This window comes from Vollenhovia emeryi, unplaced genomic scaffold (assembly GCF_000949405.1).
Source record: "Vollenhovia emeryi isolate VEMERY1.0 unplaced genomic scaffold, V.emery_V1.0 DF939120.1, whole genome shotgun sequence".
Taxonomy (NCBI): Eukaryota; Metazoa; Arthropoda; class Insecta; order Hymenoptera; family Formicidae; genus Vollenhovia; species Vollenhovia emeryi.
Genome location: NW_011967246.1, coordinates 1,285,949 through 1,307,134, shown reverse-complemented (window position 1 = coordinate 1,307,134; position 21,186 = coordinate 1,285,949). Strand labels below are relative to the sequence as shown.

General features: G+C 45.4%; 4 protein-coding genes across 10 annotated transcripts; 2 read left to right on the top strand and 2 right to left on the bottom strand.

The window, feature by feature from the left end:
* The first annotated feature begins 115 nt into the window (after positions 1–115).
* LOC105570467 (protein abnormal spindle) lies at positions 116–6,750 on the top strand. The gene is made up of 9 exons (XM_012027678.1): positions 116–609; positions 749–2,048; positions 2,127–2,325; positions 2,559–2,756; positions 2,876–3,030; positions 3,194–5,722; positions 5,920–6,101; positions 6,195–6,311; positions 6,477–6,750. The coding sequence occupies exons 1-9, from the start codon at positions 442–444 to the stop codon at positions 6,693–6,695; spliced, it is 5,067 nt and encodes a 1,688-aa protein (XP_011883068.1). The 5' UTR covers positions 116–441; the 3' UTR covers positions 6,696–6,750.
* Positions 6,751–6,955: 205 nt separating this feature from the next.
* On the bottom strand, positions 6,956–10,532 carry LOC105570464 (protein Mo25). Of its 2 annotated transcripts, none has more exons than XM_012027669.1 (8): positions 10,454–10,532; positions 9,544–9,666; positions 9,322–9,489; positions 8,954–9,072; positions 8,707–8,875; positions 8,359–8,523; positions 7,705–7,809; positions 6,956–7,492 (listed from the first exon to the last, which is right to left on the bottom strand). In XM_012027669.1, exons 2-8 carry the CDS (start codon positions 9,643–9,645, stop codon positions 7,310–7,312), a joined length of 1,011 nt encoding a protein of 336 aa, XP_011883059.1. In that variant the 5' UTR covers positions 9,646–9,666; positions 10,454–10,532; the 3' UTR covers positions 6,956–7,309. The 2 variants fall into 2 exon arrangements, with proteins under 2 accessions (XP_011883059.1, XP_011883060.1); XM_012027670.1 differs by having other exon boundaries at positions 9,553–9,666.
* A 164-nt stretch (positions 10,533–10,696) lies between these two features.
* On the top strand, positions 10,697–20,917 carry LOC105570466 (zinc finger protein 271-like). Of its 4 annotated transcripts, none has more exons than XM_012027676.1 (15): positions 10,697–12,023; positions 14,734–14,915; positions 15,339–15,603; positions 15,699–15,820; positions 15,911–16,026; positions 16,088–16,227; positions 16,301–16,469; positions 16,701–17,070; positions 17,243–17,580; positions 17,802–18,148; positions 18,265–18,338; positions 18,397–18,616; positions 18,699–18,868; positions 19,109–19,381; positions 19,626–20,917. In XM_012027676.1, the coding sequence occupies exons 2-15, from the start codon at positions 14,781–14,783 to the stop codon at positions 19,809–19,811; spliced, it is 2,925 nt and encodes a 974-aa protein (XP_011883066.1). In that variant the 5' UTR covers positions 10,697–12,023; positions 14,734–14,780; the 3' UTR covers positions 19,812–20,917. The 4 variants fall into 4 exon arrangements, with proteins under 4 accessions (XP_011883066.1, XP_011883065.1, XP_011883067.1 ...); XM_012027675.1 differs by having other exon boundaries at positions 14,725–14,915; XM_012027677.1 differs by lacking the exon at positions 10,697–12,023 and adding an exon at positions 14,452–14,627.
* LOC105570465 (abscission/NoCut checkpoint regulator) lies at positions 12,025–14,151 on the bottom strand. 3 transcript variants are annotated; one of them, XM_012027671.1, is made up of 6 exons: positions 13,940–14,151; positions 13,635–13,849; positions 13,314–13,548; positions 13,108–13,257; positions 12,940–13,041; positions 12,025–12,757 (listed from the first exon to the last, which is right to left on the bottom strand). In XM_012027671.1, the coding sequence occupies exons 1-6, from the start codon at positions 14,006–14,008 to the stop codon at positions 12,458–12,460; spliced, it is 1,071 nt and encodes a 356-aa protein (XP_011883061.1). In that variant the 5' UTR covers positions 14,009–14,151; the 3' UTR covers positions 12,025–12,457. The 3 variants fall into 3 exon arrangements, with proteins under 3 accessions (XP_011883061.1, XP_011883062.1, XP_011883063.1); XM_012027672.1 differs by having other exon boundaries at positions 13,961–14,150; XM_012027673.1 differs by having other exon boundaries at positions 13,635–13,776; positions 13,961–14,147.
* Positions 20,918–21,186: the final 269 nt, after the last annotated feature.

The following is a 21,186-nucleotide window of genomic DNA, read 5'->3' as shown; positions in this document are numbered from 1 at the left end:
AAAAGTAAGTTAAACTGATTTATTATAGATTAGAAATGTAAATTAAATCTGCATTGGTAGAAATGGACGTTGAAAACCTGCCCGAATGTTTTTACACATAAGAAACTGCCGAAAACGCTGCTCCGAACGTTGGCAGCCCTGCTCGGTGCGAGTCTCCGCTCGTTCAAATTGAATTGATAGAGTCCGTTACCGTTGATGGAACAGCCATCCCTTTCTCAGTGTGCATTTAACTCGAGAAGATGCGAGTTCCCGGGCTAGAGACGTGCCAAAGTACGACGTGAGGACCGCGACAAAATAAACAACGCACCTTCCGTTACGCCTGATAACACTTCAATCGCTGCGTTTCTGTAAACGGAACGTTCCGCAGGTTTTGTACTGCCGGTCGAGCGATTTGCGACCCTGTATATCTGAATTACAGTTTACCGAGTGAGATTGCACGGGATGGATCCGTCCAATCCAGAGTCCAAGGTCGGGAACCTGGACAGGCTTCGTTACAGCATGCTGCTCGCCCCGTTTCAGCCGGCGACGAGGATCGAGCTGGACACAAAAATAAACACCACTGTAGAGTGTCATCTAGATGTCAGAAACGCTGGCGACAAGACGTTAAACGTACGAGAAATGTATTCCTCAAACTGAATATCGATTCCTCTCTCACGTACAACTGCATGCAAATAACTGTGTAAAACAATATTTCTCAGCGTTCTCGTAACTTTTCATTCAACTTTGTTCCTTTAACGATATCTTTTAGGTGTCCGTGACGAAGCTACCGTCTGCGGAGCGTCGGATTGCCCTGAGCGTGTCCGAGCTGGAGATTGAAGGGAACAGCAATGGTACAATACAGATCAGCTGGTCGCCCAAAGAAGCTGGATGCTGGCGAGACATTCTGCAACTTACCGATAGTAAACGAATTAAATACGACATTGTCATAGCGACGACTGCTAGGGACGATAAGAAAGGCAACAAGGTCAAAAGGCGAGCGAAGCCGACTCTGTCGTCGAACTCGGTGAGTTTCCCCGCGTCGACGGCGAGCAGGCAATTTCATCGCAACGGCGCGCTGAAGGTCCCAGCCGGCCGGTCCTTGACGAAAACTTTTGACGCGCGAGTAGAACAATCCAAGTCCAAGTACGACAGAGATCTGGACAAGGAGAATATCTTTGACAGAAATAACGAAGCGAAGCCCTGCGACTGCGCGTCGCGACCGAAGGACAGCAGAGTCAACGGAATGTATAGCGCGCACGACAAGCGGGAGAGTATCTTGTGGGAGCAAGGTACGAACGTGTGGAACGACGGTAGTGTTCTGCCGCAGGTCCTGCTGCCTACGAACGGGCCGCAGGATATCCGCAGAGCCACGTACGTTAAGGAGAGCGGACCTCGCGGCGGTCAGCTGTACGAGCACAGCGGGCAGGTCGACAAAAGTACGGACCGTGACAAAGACAAGGCCCAGAGCGACTTTTCCATACTTTTGAATAAATTCACGTTCACGGGCGTGATCTCGAGTTCCCCCGAGCCGACGAGGAAGGAGTCGACGGAGTCCACAACTTTGCAGATTGTAGACAAGCACAGAACGTTCAACGTCAGTCACAGTCAGTTCTTCGAGACGTCCGGCTTTGAGACGTACGACACGAAGGCGGCAACTGCGTCGCAGCCGGCGGGCGTGTACAACTTGTCGCCGATTAAACCCGACGGATGCCACCTCGTAGACGACATCAAGGATTTAATTTTGTCGCCGATTCAACTTCGACACCACGTTACACCGAAAGATCCCACCAAGTACGCGAGGCATCTCAGGCTGGACGTAAATCCAAGTATCCAAACAACCAGTTGCGAATACTACAGTTTCGAGGTCATTCCGAGGACTGGCGAGGCCGCCCAAAAAACGGGAGAGATGTACATCGAGATTTCTCCGCCGAAGAAGCATTTTCACTCTAAGGTGGTGTCTATGTCGGTATCGAAGCTGAACACCCCGAAAACCGGCAGGGTTACAAAAAACAGTGCCCTGTGCGGCAGTGGAAACCGAAAGAAGTTGCAACTAAGCGAATCTGCTGCGAGTGAGCTCTGCCGTAAAAATCAACGGAACGTGTATTTTTCAATAATTTCAATTCTGATTTTTGCGTTTCTAATTGCAGAGGGGAATACGAGGAATGTAGCAGCGATCAAGCTGAACGCATTGTCCCTCAGTACCTTGCGTGATACGAAGTGGCACAATCCGTCGTCCGTTAGAGATCCGAGTCTGAGAATACGAAACAAAGAGGAGTACTTCATCTATGAAACGTGCGGACTGGACCCTTTCGCGCCGTCCACAACGGAGGATCCATTTCTGAAAAAGTTAGCTGAGCTCCGCAGTCCGCACAGAGAGAATATTTTACATTGATATCGTATAAATTCAGAGCCCGCAATTTATATCATATAACTTTGTATTCTGTCTCTTATACAAATATTTAATTCTTCATGTTCGTAAATTATTTGCGGAAGAATCTTGCCGTTTCACTGCAACGTAAATTACTAATTGAATTCAAAGAAGTCGATTCTTGTCCTGACACGCGTTGATCGTCTTGCAGCTTGGTGCACTTTGACGAGCCGTGGCTGCTGCAGCAAGAGCTGGCGTTCACAAAGTGGTTGAACGCCCTGCTGTCTTCCCCGGAGGATTTGTCCGTCGACATTGAAACCGCCGTAACGGACATCGGCAAGGTGTGGCAAACGTGCAATGCGCAGAAGAGTACTGTACTGGCGGAAACTAAGGAAGCTGTGTCGGCTAGGTGCGCATTACACCAATAATTGATACAAGAAAAGTCTGCTTCTTAAAATTACGACGTAAAGTTTAACTCCGCGTAATCGCCGGCCAACGGCAATTGTTTTAATTGGTAATTTCTTTCAGGTATCACACGAATACGAGATTAAATACGTTACGAAAAGCCGCAAGTGCCATGTTCAAACGCGACGAAGTCACGCAGGTTCTTTCACGCACCAATCTGTACATCACCAAGGGAACTTTGTGTATCCGACCGGATCGTAATCTTCATCGCGATATCGGTGAATAAATTTTTCTCTGTGTACACGTAGATTCTTGAATTCATAAATTGTCCAATCCTCATTTTGCTAATCCTTAATTTTCTTTTATGATCAAAGAAAGCTGTCCGATTGATAAATCTTGCGCGCACTTTGTAATGTTCTAAATTCAACGGCTTGACAACAGGCTTGCAGAAGCTGATATTGGGCTTGTTCCTGAGTTACAATCCTCTGTGGCTACGTATCGGCCTGGAAACCGTGTACAGCGAGAACATCTCGCTACGCTCGAACAACGACATCGTCGGGCTGACTCGCTTCTTGTTAACGAGATTCTTTTCGGATCCGCGGCTGACGAAGATGCCCAGCTACCATAAAACCGACCCGAAGCGGAAGTTCGTCGTGCAGCTGAACCAGTTCATCCTGAAAAAGTTCCTGTTTCTGGTGTACTTTCTGGACTACGCCAAGCAGCACAAACTGATCGGCCACGATCCGTGCCTGTTCCACAAACGCGCCCAATATAAGGAGAGCCGCGAGATCTTGCTGAGTTTCTCGCGCGAGCTCCTGAGCGGCATCGGCGACGTGACCAGGCTGCTGCGTGTCCACGACTACGTGCTCACTCATCGGCAGACCTACATCGAGGAGTACGATTACGCCGTGATGAATATACGGCACGATCTGCGCGACGGCGTGCGACTGTGTCGCGCGATGGAGCTTATTACCGGCGCCCAGGGATTGACCCAGCGTTGCCGGGTGCCGGCGATATCGCGTCTGCAGAAGGTGTACAATGTGGACCTGGCGTTGGGTGCCTTGCGGCAGACCGGCTTCGTTCTCGAGGGCGACATAGTCGCGAAGAGCATCGCTGACGGCCACTGTGAGAAGACTCTGTCGCTCCTCTGGCAGATCATTCACAAGTACCAGGCGCCGCGGTTCGACCGGGCGGCGCGGGTGATCCAGAGATGGTGGCGGGCGCAACTCTGGTACGTTTACACGAGGAACTTCTTGCGCGCACGTAGAGACCTGGCCGCGATAGTAATCCAGCGCATGTGGAGGCGCAAGATAGCGTCGTTCTCGGTCGGGACCGGCTGTGAACCTGAGGAACGCAAGAGGTACTTGCGCATCCGAACAGCCGCGATTCAGCTTCAGAGATGGTGGAGGCATATGCGAGGAAATTCGAAGAAGCTGCAGGAGCTAAGAGAGAGGCGCAAAGCGGTGGTCACGTTGCAAAGGCGATGGAGAGCTACGTTGCTGATGCAAGCGCAACGAGGTCGGTACCGCGACCTGAGGAATGCCGCGTCGATGGTTCAAAGCCGTTGGAGAGCAACGCGAGCGATGAGATTGCAACGGTCTGAGTATGTTGCGTGCAAATATGCCACCGTGAGGATACAAGTCTGGTGGAGGTCTGTGAAAGCCATGCGGGAACAGCGCGAATGGTTCCTCCGCAGCAGAGAGAACGCTCGCATCATTCAGACTTGGTGGAGACAACATTTGCTGGCGCGTAAAGCGCGCGGTGACTTCCTGCAGAAGAAAACCGCCGCGCGTAGCATCGAGAGATGGTGGATAGGCGTAAAGGACAGAAAGAGGTACCTCCTGTACCGGAAGAGCGCCGTTCTCATTCAAAGAACGTGGAAGGCGTGCCGGGCGCGCAAGCGAGAAGCCGCATGCTTGAGGATACAAACGTGGTGGAGAGCCACGACGTGTTCGCGCAGATACAGGCTCCGCAAGTCTTGCTGCCTGAAGCTGCAACGTTGGTGGCGCGGGATCGAGCTTACGAGACGTCAACGCTCGGAATTCCTGCGACTGCGGGAAGCGGCGTGCGTCGTGCAGAAGAATTGGCGGGCGAGAACGGTCATGCGGGACTACTTGAGGCAGCGACGGGCAGCCTTGCTGATACAATCGTGGTACCGCCGCGCCAGCTCGGCCAGGGCCGTCCGACGACGCTACTTGGAGATGAGACGCGCCGCGATACGGATACAGAAGTGGTGGAGCAGCGTAACGGTGGCCCGTCAGGAGCGGAGGCGGTATCTGCAGCTTCGCGAGAGCGCGGTCCTCCTGCAGACTCGCTGGCGCCGACGCGTCCAAGCGCGCGCGGATCGCCAGCGATATCTGACGATGAGGAGGGCGTGCGTCGCTCTGCAATCATGGTGGCGAATGATCAGAACGAGAAACGAGTACGAACGGTACAAGGCCCACGTGGTGAGGATACAAAGAGGGTGGCGGGCGAGGAGAGCCGCCAAGAGGATGCGTTCGCTGACTCGCGCAGCCATCGTCGTGCAGGCACGCTGGAGAGCCGTGACGGCGAGGAGAAGATTCGTCGCTTCGCGCCAGGCCGCGATAGTCATTCAGTCGTATTACAGAATGCGAGTCGCCAGGCGAAGATACGAGACTCGCAAGTATGCCGCGTTGATCATCCAAGTCTACTGGCGAGCCTACGTTGCCGGTAGACGAGAGAAATTGCGTTATCTGTCTCTGCGCTGGGCAACGATCACGCTGCAGCGCCGTTACAGGCAGAAGAGGATGGAGGACGAAGAGCAATACTGGCGACAGCAAAACGAGTCGATCGCTAGGAAAATACGAGACGAATGCGGAGAAGCTATCCAGGGCCAGGAGCTTACCGCGAAACTCGCGCTTCCGGACAGCGACTACTGGCGAGAGACGATCGACGGGTTGCGCGACTGCAGGAGTGTCGGGACGCTGCTCACCTGCTTGAGTAGCTTAGGTATACGAATCTCGCTTGAGGAATAATACCGCGTGATTAATTGCACTTAGCGGTTAACGATAGTCTCAAGGGACGTAAAGAAGAGAAAAGTAAAACTCTCCATAACTCTCTTCACGCTGTATCGTTTCCTTAAGTAGTAAAGGATCTTTCCATTTTGATGATACAAATAGTGAATGAATGATTTGTGCTCACCACAGATACCATAACGATGTTGTCACCGACCGTTGGTGTCATTCTCTGCGAGCTGAACCTGACCGATGACATTTACAATACGATAAAGCTGAACAACAGATCGCAGCCGTGGATGATGGTCTGCCGGCTAGCGTGCAGCATTCTGATCACCCTGACAAAGTATTCCTACACAAGAAAATACGTCAAGGTGAGTTAGAAAGAGCCGATGGTTTATCTCCTCCTTTTGACATTGTATTCAGTAGCGTCATTAAAAAAAATCCTTTGTTGTATCAATTGCTAGAAAGAGTATGCATGGAAGTTAGTGGAGCTTCTGAGCAAATCGTTGAAGGACAAGGTGGTATTTTTACATTGCGCCACTTTAATATGGCTGCTTTGCCAGGATGAAGATTACTCGAAGGTACAGTTGGCTAGAATAATTTTCAAATTTGTCAACTTTTATAGTACTTATCTCTCGTACCGCATATTTTCGTATTCCCTTCTTGAAAAACTTCACTGTACTACACATGCTTAGATAGTTCTTAGCTCGTTTCTATTTTTACATATTTTATTCAATATTTTTTAGACTATAGCAAGGTGTCCGCAAACAAGTTGGTTGATAAAAAGTATCCAACAAAAGGTCGTGAAGGACGTCAAAGTTGCAACGCCAAAATTGCAGAAATGTAAGGACACGGAGAAATTTTATCCCAATTGTGAACCCGATCGAAACAACGTGCAGAAACCGCGCTTATTCACCGACATGAGTTTTGCCATTACAGCTATTGTTGAAAGAACATGCACGTGAGATTAAGGTTGGTAAATCATGTATACTCGTTAAATAAAATTCGATTCGCATTGTCCACTATTTTTAATTATCTACGGACCAATTCTTATCAGACAAATCGTAAAAACATAAGAATGCCGAGCTGTAAATCTAAATTTTTAAGAGGCAACTTAAAAGTGCTCGGAAAAGCCATCGTCTTTATCCGCATATCCGCAACAGCTTCCAGCTACGATGAAATCAAATGACAATCTCGCCGGCTAGGGCCGCAAAAATCAAGACAATTAAGTTTTCATTCTGCTTTAATAACCGACTCATTCCTAAAAACGTGGCAGAACGCTGGCAACGGTGACAACTCGATCTGCGTATAGTACAATAAGATATAAATGTAGTTTTTATTTACAGTGAAATATTTACTCACAAATAAAATTAATAATAATAATAATAATAATGCCGGGATGACGATGACAACGGTAATGACGATGATCGTAATAATGGTGACAATATGACAGTGACGATGATAAATTATAACTACATAATAGTGATAAAACCGTAATTAGCAACAGCAGCAGACTCTAGTAATAATGATTGTAGTGGTAGTTAGTCATAGCGGTAGCAATAATTGTATTTTCCTTGACTTAATTATCATGTACAGACTTAAGTTCTTTGATCTGCTTAATCAGATACGCCTTCTCGTCATTGAACTGCTCATCCTCGGAGCGATCCGTGTGGAAGCGCGTCAGGAACTCGATCAGCTTCTCCTGATTGCGGAGCAATATGTCCAGAATGGGTTTCGGTTTGTTGGGATTCGCCACAAATACCTGGACACAATCGGAAGAGACCACGCTTAGATTAATTCTCCGTTCCCACTCGCGGTGGGACTCGCTTCTTTCGCGCCTATTGGAATGATTATTTAGACTCGAGAATCGATGAATTTTGTGCCGTAGCGTGCGTCGGGTGTTAAGAGGCTACGAGAATTTAATATGCTAATTTGCGAGTTGAAAATGTTAATTTGTAACGAGCACTGCCATACCTTGAAGACGTGAAAAGCCTCAAACTGTATATTGCGAGATTTCTCCTTCAGCATGTTCATCATTAGTTTCAAATTATCTGGATTTGATATATATCGTGTCATAACCTGCAACAATTTTAATATGAGAACCAATTCCAATGATCGCATCGCTACCACTTGCCAGTAGCTCCTCGCGAATGCAACGAATGAGGCGAACTAAGATTTCGAGTCATTGCGAAGTATCGTAAACAACGTGCCACTATTGTAGAAGTATTCATTTATATGGTTACATTGCAGTGTATCTTGTCACTGGATTGAGTAAGCAACTTGACCAATTATTCTACTAACAATCCTTTCGATGAAATACAAGTGCAAATTGTACACCTTAAGTTTTGTTTACGCAAATTGTTGCTGTGTTTCTCAACATCTTTTTCGTATATTATTATTCTATATATTGATTGTTTATAGACCGAGAAAATATATCCGGTGAAATGTATTCTCTTGTGTTAGTCCAGAAAATTATATTGCTTATATTATTTATAAAATAGAAATGTGGTACGTTACTTGGACAATTTCCAGCGACGTTTATGTATGTGACGCAACAATTATTCTTGGCATATATCGTTAGTGATGTTATATGAACGATGATCACTCGCGGCAAAGCCACATACTTACTGTAAAATTATGTCTATCGAGCAGTAGCTCGCCCAGCAGTTTCAAACTCTGTCGTCGTGTTACATAGTTCTCTGAATTGAGTAACCTCTGATAGTGTGAGAAAACTTTATCGTAATGTATCTCTAAGAATTCGGCGCTGAGTATTTTGTGCCTCGTAAGTAATTCCTGGACAAAGTCATGAGAGCTCAATATTAACGATATCAATAGCGATAATTGCAGCAATAATAACTAGAACATTTTTCGCGGGCATTTAAATCGTCTCGGAACGATTCAAGTTAATCGTAAATATCTGAACGAATAAAAAGAAATATGTCGCATGCTACTTTTTATTTGCACGGCATGACGTACTTTAAATGTAGAGAAAGCGTCAGACGCGATATCGAACGTAGAGACCTCGACGTATCTGAAGAAGTTGTAAAAGTCATCCGAGTAGATCATGATCTTGGCCAGAGCTTCGTATCTCGCGCACTCTCGCAACATTGTGCCACAGTTGAGCGCAATGTCTTGGTGCTCGTAACTGCAAAACAAGAGACGCGTCCGATAATATACACCGTCGTCACCTCGCTGGCATCGCACGAAGGAAAAAGAGACTCACCCGGACATGAGTGTAAAAAGAATTTCAGGTTTGGTACATATGTATTCTACAGTGGGTGATCTAGTTCCAATCTGCCTCCGCAGGATGTTATTGAAGACCTGTGCGACGTCCTTCTTTCCCTTAATTAGGAACAGAAAGATCAAGTTCAACCGCTGGTGACAATCGCGACGCACAGAGCTCTCAGCTATTTCATTCGTTGCACAATGTTGGATAATGTCAAGTAAAACTGAAAGAGCGAGCAGCCGATGCTGCGCTCTAGTATTCCGACACTTGGTAACAATATTTCGCATACATACATTAACTCTCTTCGCCACGAAAACTGCCCGTGCGGATTCGCTCGGGCTGTTTCATGTATAACGAAGGCGTACCTCGAAGTCGATGCGACTCAAATTCTGCACGAGCAAAAGCAGCAGATTGCTGTTGTACAATTCCTGGGCCAATTGCGCCACCACGATGTCTGCCTGTGGCTCCGTCTCGGCCGTGCCGTACAGCATGTTCTTGATGTGCACAAGATTCTTGCTCACATCCTCTTGCGCCTAAAAGGGGATGTATTTCATCGTAGAAACCAACATGTATCAGCAACAACGTACCTTCTCTACCTTCTTGTCGCCGCGCTCCAACGCGTTTACCGCCTCCTTCAGAGCCTTCACCACTTCCGCCGGACTCTTCTGGGACTTTCCAAACAGAGGCATGTTTTCTTAGAATGTATGCACCTTGTGGAACATATCCAAAAAAGAAAAGAGAAACAGACGTCCTTTATTATTACTCTGCTACGGGATATCCTTGAAGGTGTTTATCATGCCTGAAAGATGCTGTTGTGACTGTTAATTCGTGTTGAATGCAACGGGAGGCGAGTGTTGGTGATGAAACGGCATGCCGTCGCGCAGTCATAGCAGTGCAAATCGAGGCATATGTCGCGCGACACACGTATACACGACAGAGACGTACGAGAGCAAGTTATTTGTGTCCCCGCGACCGGGACATGTCAACGAAAGATCCCCGGAGCCGATCGTACCGTCGCGAAGCGAGGGTGCAGAGTGCAGAGACGCAGGTCGTCGCAGCAGCGAAAGACCCCAATTCGGCGAGGACCGACTCCTCGTCGCAGGAGCCGCGATCTCCAGGAATCTCGAGTGGCTTCCAGGCCGCTCGTGGAGGCCAATGTCGCCGGTGCACATTCGGCGGCGACGGCGAGCACCGACCTCGCGGGAAAAGCGACGCGAAGAGAGAGAGAGAGAGAGATCGTCCGCGCGTCAGGGCGACCTAACCTCGAGAGCCGCCCGAAGAGTTGGCCTGACCGAGATGCCCCGAGCGGAAAGGAGGTCGCCCGCGCGTCGAGCTCCGGGAGGAGGACCGGGGACGCGGGGGGTCGCGGGGAGGTCGCGATCTCGACGGCGGGCGAGACGGCGAGGACTCGACGAGCGGAACGGCCGCCCCGCTCGCGCGCGCGTAGAGGAGGTTACGAGATGGTCGCGGATTCTAACCTAAAATCCGACCGCTTACCACGCAAAGGGGGTCCGAGCGGTGTTCGAAGCGTCTCGTTCGAGGCTCGGACGTGCGCATACAAACGTGCGTTGAGGATCCCCGAGCCTCTGGCTGGCGGTGGCGGTGGCGGTGGCGGTGGCGGCTGCGTGCGGTTACTCGTCCGTGTGCGTGTCACAACAGATCCCCGTCGTGCGCGCACGATACGCGGTGCCCCTTGCCCTTGCCCGGCGAGAAACGGTGCGCGGCCTTTAAACTCGACTCGCGATCTCTCGCTACGCGCGGCTCTCACGGACGCAGCGGCGCGACGTATCACGCGTATACGCACATACGCATGTATGTACGGGGTGAGTCACGAGACCCGCGCGGCTGACCGCGAGCAAGAGGTGCCTCCAGCGGGAATCGAGCGGGCGGGCGCGCGCGAGCTCGTCTCAGCTCGTGTCACCGCCGCTTGCGTAGAGTCGACCGTCCCACTCTTGATCAGCGCATGGAGCCGGGCGTCGGCGGTCGACGTGGCCCACGGACGGATCCGTTTGGTGAGTCGCTCGACTTATGGTTCACCCTGTGTAGTGCGCGTTATATACGTGCTTCACGGCGCAGTACGTGCGAACATCGTCCCCCGAGCCTCGAGGAGCGGATCTCGATCGGGCAAGGTTATCTAGATACATCGACCGCTCGATTGTTACTGGCCGTTCGAGCGTTACTGCGCGCGCGCGCGCGCGTCTAGTAAAATCGACGCGGCGCTGTATATTTTGAAGACTACTTCGTAAAAGTCGCGCGATTTTTAATTTGCGTCTTTCTTTACCCTTCGAAACGAGAGCGCCTTCAACTCTTACTTTGATTAGAACTTGCGTGTTCCGTTTATATCTTTTGCCTCTCTTGCTGATTTTTCTTTGAAACTGCACTTTTTTTATCGTCCTTAAATTGTACGGATAGTAAAAGTTTTTTTAAAGCAAAATTAAATTTTTTCTGACCACCCGCATAGATAACAAAATTCAAAATGGTGACGATAAAAGTATAGTTGAAATAAAAGTCAACAATTGCCGCCTCGCCAAAATATCCTGCGTTAAAACCTTTAAAACTAGGGTCAAATTATAAAATTAATATTATATCGCAAGCTAATCGTTTAAACGTTAATAGTCAATTTCGTAGGATCGATCGTCTTTAATAATACTTTTCGATACTTCGTCAATGGACTTGCTGCAACATTTGTGTCACGATGTAACTGGGCAAGGTGCAATGCGTCCACTGAAAAATGTGTCCCAAATTGGCTCGAGTTCGAGGCACGGAAATTAATTTTCAGACAAAAACATCGGTAACACTAAAATTTATAATTCTACAAAATGTACGAAATACTAAAATCTCTGTTGGCGAATATTGGCAAGTACATGCGATAGTCATTCGTGTCGAATCTAAGATGAGTCTCCGACGACCAGAGATAAACGACTACGCACATTCCGGGTCGTCACATGATAGACATGATTTTCAATGAGAACACTTGGAGCTACGGATAAAACAATCTAGGCAGAGTTCGAGACAACGTTTGAGGAGCGAAACTCGAAGAAATCAGGGAGATCACGAAACTTACAAGGTAACTAGCCAAAATAACTTTATTCTGAAGAATTGTAAAGAACGACGTTCTTACGATAAGCGTATACGCGATGTCATCTGGGACTGCACTCGTACACGAGCGTGCATTAATATATCTCTCTCTTTTGTATATAATATTAAAAACAGGAAAGTTATAATAAAACTAACGAATGAATAAGAATAACCGCAACTACAAAATGACACAGCCAAAAGCGAACGGTAAAGCGTAATTCCAATTCCCAGATACTGAAAGAGTCGCCTGCGTCAAGCGAACGGAGAAACGTTTAAATTATTTTGTACGTTTGTTAGAAGAGTTTTTTTTCAATTTTAGTCTCACGTGCGCACAAGATCCAATGATAGCAGAATTAACGCGATAAATCGGCATATGCGAAACCGCATCCGAAGAATGTTTTCGTATAATGCAGTGATGGACTATCAGTGATTGGTCCTCTTATTGTCTGACGTTAATAGTTTCCGTATAAGGCTCATCTTTGCAGAAGACAAATTATCTCTCTTATCTTCCTTGATAAAGCGAACTGCCTTATGCTTGTCCAACATTTCTCTTTCGTCGTGGGAACTCTCGAAGCACGGGGGACAGTAGAGATCGCCCGTACAACCCGTGCACCTATACAGATCCGATTCGTTCGCAGTCCGCGAACACACGACGCACTCGTTTTCGCTCCCACCTTCATCCTCGTTCTCGTCTCCATCCTTATCTTCCGCGTTTGGAGGAGTCTGAGTTTTTCCAGCATGAAAATTCACACAGAAACTGAATTGTTGAATTCAAACACAATTGTGTAACATTTTAATTCATCAAGCGGAACGCATAAATGTACGTATTTTCAGGGAAAACAAATCTATAAGGATATAAGTGCTGGGAAAAAATGTGTTTAATAGTCACTGCTGAGCACACATACCTCTATTTCCATTGCCGAGACCTTGTTGACCAACTCCGCGTCGTTTGTAGTCTCATATAGCTGCTTGTAAATATCAATCTCCTTCAGGCCTTGATCGAAACGCTGCAAGGAATAAGTTGTTGACGGTTGGAATGTCACACTTAAAGTTTTACAATTTCATTCGCGTACAGTTTCACCGCCGTTATCCCGTAAGGAGTCGAGCCTCCCCTGAATATCTTTGCAAAGATTGCTGGTCGAAGGCAGCTCTACTTGCGCCAAGTACTCCTGAACCAAATCGTCCGCCTTCTCCTGATCCGTCCTGGTATCCACCCGATGTATCTGCAATAGTCAATCCGTAAAGGCTCACGCGACGCAATCACATTTCGTTCACGTACATCTATGACGTTGCCTCCACCCGCCTCTGGATTCTGATCCTTCAACAATGCCAGTCTCTGCTCTATCTCATCGAACGTGGGCAATGGAATGTTCCGTTCCCCGTCTTTCAGCTTCCGTAGTCTGTCCACGATCTGTTGATCGGCCGGCTCTAATCCCGTCTTGAGCTTGTCCCAGCGATTCGTATGTTTGTATATGACTATCGGAACCTTCACTGGGTTCTCCAACGAGTCCAGCCTACGAAGAAACGTTCAACATTGAGGAATGTCACGTTGCTAAATGCAATTCAGCGGAGTATCCAGCGGAGACCCGATTGCTCTCACTTCATAGTGATGTCGATCGGCGCAAGCGGTTCCTTGTACGCGTCAGGCGTCGGAGCGTCGTCCCCGGCGGCGTCATCGGTGGAGCTCGATTTCTTCATGCTGCTCGACTTGGCGTAACAACGTCCGCAAACTTTCCTTCTGCCTACATCAGGAATGTCGCATTTGTACTTGAGGCATTTGCCGCAGCAAGAGTAGCCGCAGCCCGGGCAACCGATCTAAGGCGGGCAGCAAAATAAAAATAAATAAAATGCGGGTTCCTCTCGGCGACGCTTTATTCCGCCAGGATTAACCTATCGTGATCGAACTTCGGCGCAATTGACCCTTACGTCTTTCGTGAAGAACGAAAATTTCGCTTGGCACGTGTTGCAGGACATTCCCTTAACTCGTTACCGACACACTTTTGTCGTGACAAGGAAAATTATGTAATGGACAATCCATTAAAATATTTCAAAACGAGCACCAGAGGATTTCGACGGTTCTTCGCATTAATTTTAGTATGTGAGACAACATTGGCTTGCGTTTCGAAGTATGTAGCGAATGATGAATCACCCACAAGTTGTCCAATAACATTGCAGCGGATTGCGAAAGTCACTGCACCCCCTCCATCCCTACCGTGAATCACTGGAGGTCTCGTGTGGTCACGTGTCGCATGTCCCATATGCTCCTGTTCGCCCCATTGGTCGTTGGGGCAAGCAGGAGCGTGTTGGAGCATGTGACACGTGACCTTGGGTCTGTTCTTTTTATCTGAACTTTTTGGTTCATCTCATTGTCAGTGGTTATAGCTTCATGGACACAGGCCTTTAATCTGGAACGTTTATCACCACCGTGTTGGGAGAATTTTTATTTTTCGCCGGGCCTGCTATCGAAATGAAATATTACTAGGCAGTATTTGCGAGAGAACCGAAGGAGGTGGGAGGGTCAACTTAACCTCCGACGCAAACACTTCCTGATTTACCCTCCGAACGGTTGGAACGGACTGCGCGTTCACGACTTGTACATACCAATTTATTCTAACGCACAACGTATCTCGACATCGTCAACCTAACATGAATTCGTAATATTTCTATCCATTTTTTTTACGCACTTGGAGTTTTCTCAGGGACAATTACAATCTCTGAGTGTCGTCTCGCTCGTGTCGCCGAGAATATGGTGAACGTGCATCTGTACGACTCTACGGTCTGTCGGCTATGCGCGGCGGAGAACGGCAATGAGCACCTCTTCGTCAGCGAGGACGGCGAGCCGGATCTCTGCTCGCTCGTGAACCGCTACCTGCCGCTGAAGGTGAGGCGCTTGCGTTTTCAAAACGCCGGTCGAACGGACTGCAACTTGATTTCCTACTACGATTTTCGTGCAGTTTCTCCCCGTGCGGCTACTGCACTGATCAAAAATATTCATCGTCTCATGCATCGCTCGTTTGATCATCAGCTTTTTCATTCCGAACTTTCGTTCTTTCTCTCTGCCACTGTCCTCTCGCCCCTTTTTACCGAGCGCAACGATTACGATTATTTTATCTAATTGCTGGTTGTACGCTGAACGTTCTGCATTGCCTCTCCCGACTGCCACCTGAACGTATTTAAGAACAAACAGTTTCTCTATTGACACATTAGCTCCCAATTTTATATATAAACAATGTAATATATCAAGTAGCTGTCTGTGCAAATTATATTTGACATGATGTCCAAACTGTACGTCTCGAAATTTAAGATTCACAACGATGGCAAGTTACCGCAGACAATTTGCCCGGGTTGTAACATCCAGCTGGAGGCGACGGTGCAGTTCTTCGAGTTGCTGGTGGCTGGTCAGCGCAAGCTGCGCGAACTCTGGAAACATCAGGTGGAGCAGCAGCGCAAGGTGGAGCGTTTCCGCAGCAGAAAGGAGAATGTGGAGCTTGGGGCGGAAGGGGTGGAGGCGGATAGTGTGATTCAGTATAACGACGACGAGCAGTATGGACAGCAAGTGATTATTAAGGGTAATACGACTTTTTCCTCTGCATATCCGTTGCACCTCTGCAAAGCTGTTACACACGGCAGAATTTCAACGCTGCGTACGATATTGCTGTTTTAGTTATGGCAGATGGATCTATATATGCGGAAGAGCACGAAATGAGCTTGCAGATGGAAGGCTTGACTAAGCCGAGGAGAAAGCGTGGACGTCCACCTAAAGCACTTGCGGAAACAGATTCTGTGGTATGTAATAATAATCAAGTTACAAGTTTACTGTTTCTTACGTTATAGAGCTCTTAATATATGTACACCTTTGCATACGTTCTATACAAGTCGGCAAAAGAGAGTCCGACGGAAGTTATGAGTCAAGGTGAGGAGGATAAGCAGGAAGAGGAAGAAGAAGTGGATGGCGATGGTAGACGCAGGAGGAAGCGCAAAGTTCCCAAGAGGTAAGCTAACGTGAAAACTTGTCGATTACGGTTGACATAAATTGTTGGTAAATCTGCGCAGATATTTGGAAGCAGTGCAAGGAAAAGAATTGGAAAGAATATTCAAGGAAGAAGGTGTGATCGATGAGGAAGACAATGGCTCTGAAATGTTTGAAGGTTCAGAAGCTCTGTTAAAGTCTTCTAGTCAGGATGGCGGAGAAGGTATACATAACGTTCGAGATGGCAAATAGGAAGAAAGATTTTTCTCCATCATCTTACCGTTCGTATTTTGCAGAGGTGATAGGCCATCTCGAGACAGAAGAGGGTACGGATCTTGGTGAAGTGGTAATTATGAACCGTGGACGAGTACGATCAAAATCAAAATTGCGCCGTCGGAAAAGCAAGTTCACTTGCCAACTCTGCGGCAGAGGTTTCTTGCAACGTAGCAGATACATAATACATAAGTAATATCATTTTCTATATTCCACATTTCCTGCACAAAGATCTTAAATGCTCGAATGTGAACAAATTATTTTTCTTGCAAATTAGATTTTCTTATGTTCTATTTCGTAAGTTTTAATTATGCATATGCATTGTGCTTCTATTTCGTAATTTTCATAATTTTTGTTTGAAAGATCTAGATTTATTTTAGATATTTTTAACAAATTTTTATACCTTAACTTAATGCGCTTTAGGGGTTTCCACGCGAGTACCAAGTTTGAATGCACACAATGCAAGAAGATGTTTGATACTAAAGAGAATTTGACATTGCATCAAGAAACGACTAAACACAGTTCAAATTTCGCTGAAGAAAATGTTGAGGTACAGGAGGCGCAGAAGACGAACAACGCAAAGCAAAACACCTCTTTGAAATCTTCCGAAGTAGCCAAAGATTCCAGCAAAGCGACTTATACGTGCGAAAAATGTAACAAGCAATTTGATCTGAAACAAGAATACGAATTGCATATGAGAGTAGCGCACGAGCAACAAAAGTTCTCCTGTAGCAATTGTAACAAGAGTTTCGCAAATCAATCGGACCTGAAGACGCACATGACGACGCATGGGGTTCGTGTTTTCATGTTTGCAACGAAATAACAATTAATACGTTAATTTAAAAATCGCTCGAGGGATATTTTAAATTATCTCAAATGTTTTGACATAATAGTTTTACGATCTTTGTTTCTAAAATTGCACGTAATATTTCTCGAGTTTCTTAGACGTTTATATAATGTTGTAGAAAACAAAGTCGGATAAAGACTATCCTTGCGATATCTGTGGCAAGGTTCTAAACCACCCGAGTTCCGTCTTGTATCACAAAGAAGCTGAACACAACAATGGGCTTCGTTTTGTGTGCAACAAATGCAACAAGTGCTTCAAGCATAAACAGCTGCTCCAGCGGCATCAGCTGGTGCATTCGGATAATCGGCCACATGTTTGCAAATCCTGTAACGCCAGTTTCAAGACGAAAGCAAACCTGATTAATCATCAATCCACTCACACGGGTCAGAAAAAGTACAGCTGTGAGATTTGCAATCAACAATTTGCCCATAAAACTAGTCTCACTTTGCATTACAGGTAATTGAATGTATCACTTCCTTTCATACTAATAATTTTAATACTAATAATGATAATAATAGTAATATCAAGATTTCGAGAGAAATATTTTTTTAATTCTTCAGAATGTTTAAGTAAGATCGCGTGTTTCATTGTTTCCTTTGAATCTCTGAATTAAGATTTAATCAGCTATCGGCATAAAATATAAATAGTATCCTAAAAATTGTATGGCTCCATTTTAGATGGCACAGTGGTCAAAAACCATACAAATGCAAGGAATGTGGCAAAAGTTTCTCCCAGAACGGCAATTTGCAAGAGCATATACGCATTCACACCGGCGAAAAGCCGTACAGTTGCGATTTCTGTGGCCGCAAGTTTACTACTTCGTCGCAGTTTAAGTTGCATATAAAACGGCATACCGGCGAACGGCCATGGAAATGCGAGTTTTGCTCGAAGAGCTTCTTGCACAAGGATACGTGGAAGTGTCACGTGCGTCGACATAAGGGGGAACGTCCGTTTCAGTGTAACGAATGCAACCGTGGATTTACGGAGCAGTGGGCGCTGAAGAAACATCTTCGCTTGCACACCGGTGATAAAAAAAATAACCAAAACCGTGTCCCAAATTTAAAAATAAAAAAGGGAGACGGATGCTTCCATTTCAATTTCCGTGTAATTATAAAATATTGACGATTCCACTTTTTGCAGGTGAGAAACCTTATTCTTGCGATGTGTGCGGCAAAGCTTTCGCTGACTGCTCGAATCTGACCAAGCACAAAAAGGTATTGTGACAATTTCACTCTTTCGTTAGTAATCGGTAATAACTGTCGATTTCTGTAGGTGCACAGGGAGAATAAGAAGGTGACTGTGAACAGGCCGGAGGGATCCCCGATCGGCGAAGTGTGGCAGATTCTGCCGAATTCACAGGATGCTGACGATCAGACGTTCACTAGTGAAATAATAGCTACTGACGAGAACTCTAATGACGGGGTCCAACAGATTATTTATGTATCTTATCAGGACCCTGACGATCCCGACGATTCGCAAACATTGCATTTAGGTATGCAAGCATTTATAATTAATGAACTTGTTAATTGTCATTGGTTGATCAATCACTTATTATTTCAATTATGGAACTTTAGTTGATGCCAACATGATCAAGAACAAAAACGAGATAGTAACAAATGTGAATTCCCTATCACGTTTGGGTATGCAGAGCGACGAGATCATTGTAGATAAAATTATGACTAATTCGGCCAGCAACAACGAGGATTCAGAAATCGAATTATCAGAATCAGATTTGCAGTTGCAGGTAAGAAAGATGGATCCTTATTTTTATGTGTACTAGACGAAATTTTTTAATGTTAGCAATTGCACTTTTTATTTTATTGTTTGACTAAACTGTCTTATTATGTTCTCTAGTTCTCTAGTCGAATATTTATATTTCGATTTTATTATTAATTTCGAAAATTAAATAACTATGATTCTTAGATAACACAAGTGTTCTTTATAATTAAAATTCTCCTTCCATGGGATCTGTTGGTACTTTTAGATCACGGACGAACACGGAAATCCGATTCCGTTGTCTATTCAAGAAGCTCGCCAACTTTTCTCACAGAAGCAATTTATCAATCAGTTGAACGACAGCCAGATTGTCAGGGTTCACCCTGGAATGTTCGCGCAACAACTACAAGCTTTGAATATCCACGTCGACGAAGACGACACTATGGAGGAAACAGGAATCATGGTGCGTTCGAGTGCAAACAAGAATATCGGGTTGTCGACAATTCAAAGTGATGCGCAAGCAATTGTCCAAGCGCTTGAGGTAATTTCCGATTTGATACAAATAACAAAATCTGTCCATTCACGAATACTCTTTTTATATAGCAAGCTTTCAATGAATTTTATCAATCCTTTATTTTAACTCCACACATTCTTTGAGATTTTTAGATCTCTGCATTTTTAGTACCAAATTCGTAGTACATTTTTTTCATGTATATGTACATTGATAATTCAAATTGTGTTTTATTCGATAGTGTTACCAAAATATTAACATTATGTTTTATTAGGACGAGAGTACCGATGCCACGACAGTCGCGACGATTAATCAGCTGGAAAGTATCGAGCAGGCTGGACTCGTGGATGGTGAACAAGCGATCGAATTCGTGACTCAGGATGGTCAGAAGGTTCGGGTCCTAACTTCATATCCCGTCGATTCGATGCAGCTCGCTTCGGAGTACCTGACTATTGTGTAATAAGAGGAAAATTAGATTCGTGATCGGATGCAAACTCTCTTGTGCATATATTCATTAATCTGGTCTTTAAAGGAAGATAAATGACGAAAAGGACTCTAAGAAATTGTTTCACGTCTTCATTAAATTTTTCAGAGTTACATTTAAATATACCTTACCTATATGTAATGTTTATATTTGCTTGATAATGTAGTTTAGTCGACATTTATATTGTGAGGCAACTGAGCACAATAGTTTTTGAATTTATAAGATCGCTTGAAGATCGCTTAAGAATCCTTACCATTCTGAACATATACATACATATGTATATATAATTAAGACCTGGTTTTTGGACACTTTCTACATCTATTATAGGCTTAATGTATTGTACTAGATTAAAGGTTACAGGTCAAAAACAATATACATGGATTTATAGCGGTTTGTCATCATAACTGTTGAGTATTCAATAATCATTCAATAATTGATTTTTTGCAGTAACAATATAATACATGCGTTTGGCGTAAGACTACCCTGTCTTTTGATAATATTATAAGAGACACATTAAGAGATAATAAGAGAAATAGCCTCTGATATAAATTCATATGTTACAACCCCATGTGTACTTAGGTATTTATCGGGGCGTATACATAGATATGAACGGTATATATATAATATATATATAGATACGCGCAATGAACGATGATAATTTCTGAGTTGTGTCAGTAAATGAGTGACATATTTCCTACGAACGCCATTGATATGCGTACAACTTTGTGGATTAAATGAGTTCACCTCGTGTGTATAACTAACCCATACAGCACCGAAGCTTTCAGAAACATTGTAACATTGCAACAATGTTTTCTGAAATGTTTCTGAAAGCTCTGGTGCTGTATGGGAATTTATCTCGGCTAGATAATGTGGAAACGTTCTTTTGTACTCAAATTGTTACATTGATGTAAATTACGACAATTCATTATGTAACGCGAGCAACGTTGTATATATGTATATCATTATTATTCACATGAGACGTATAATAAAAAGAGGCAGAGTATTTGAATTCGCGCACGCCAAGAAAGGATACTTCTCGAGTATTCCTCTCTCATTTTCTAATAAAGTCTTAATAAATCTCAGCCGTTTTCGTCGTTCTTTCTTCTTTTCTATTTTTACGGGCGTTAAGGCCTGTGTCCACGATGCTAGGACTTGGTCCAAGTTCTAGTTTCGAGAAACGTGTAGCCAATCAAGTTGTAGCTATTCCATAAAAGCTGCAAGTCGATATTACTTTCTTAAGCTTCTACATCTTACAATATAGTGAAATTGCTAAAAGTGAGCTCAAAAACGCTATTCACTTTTAGCATTTTTACTATTCGGCCGTAAGTTCCATTCACGCTCAGACAAGCAT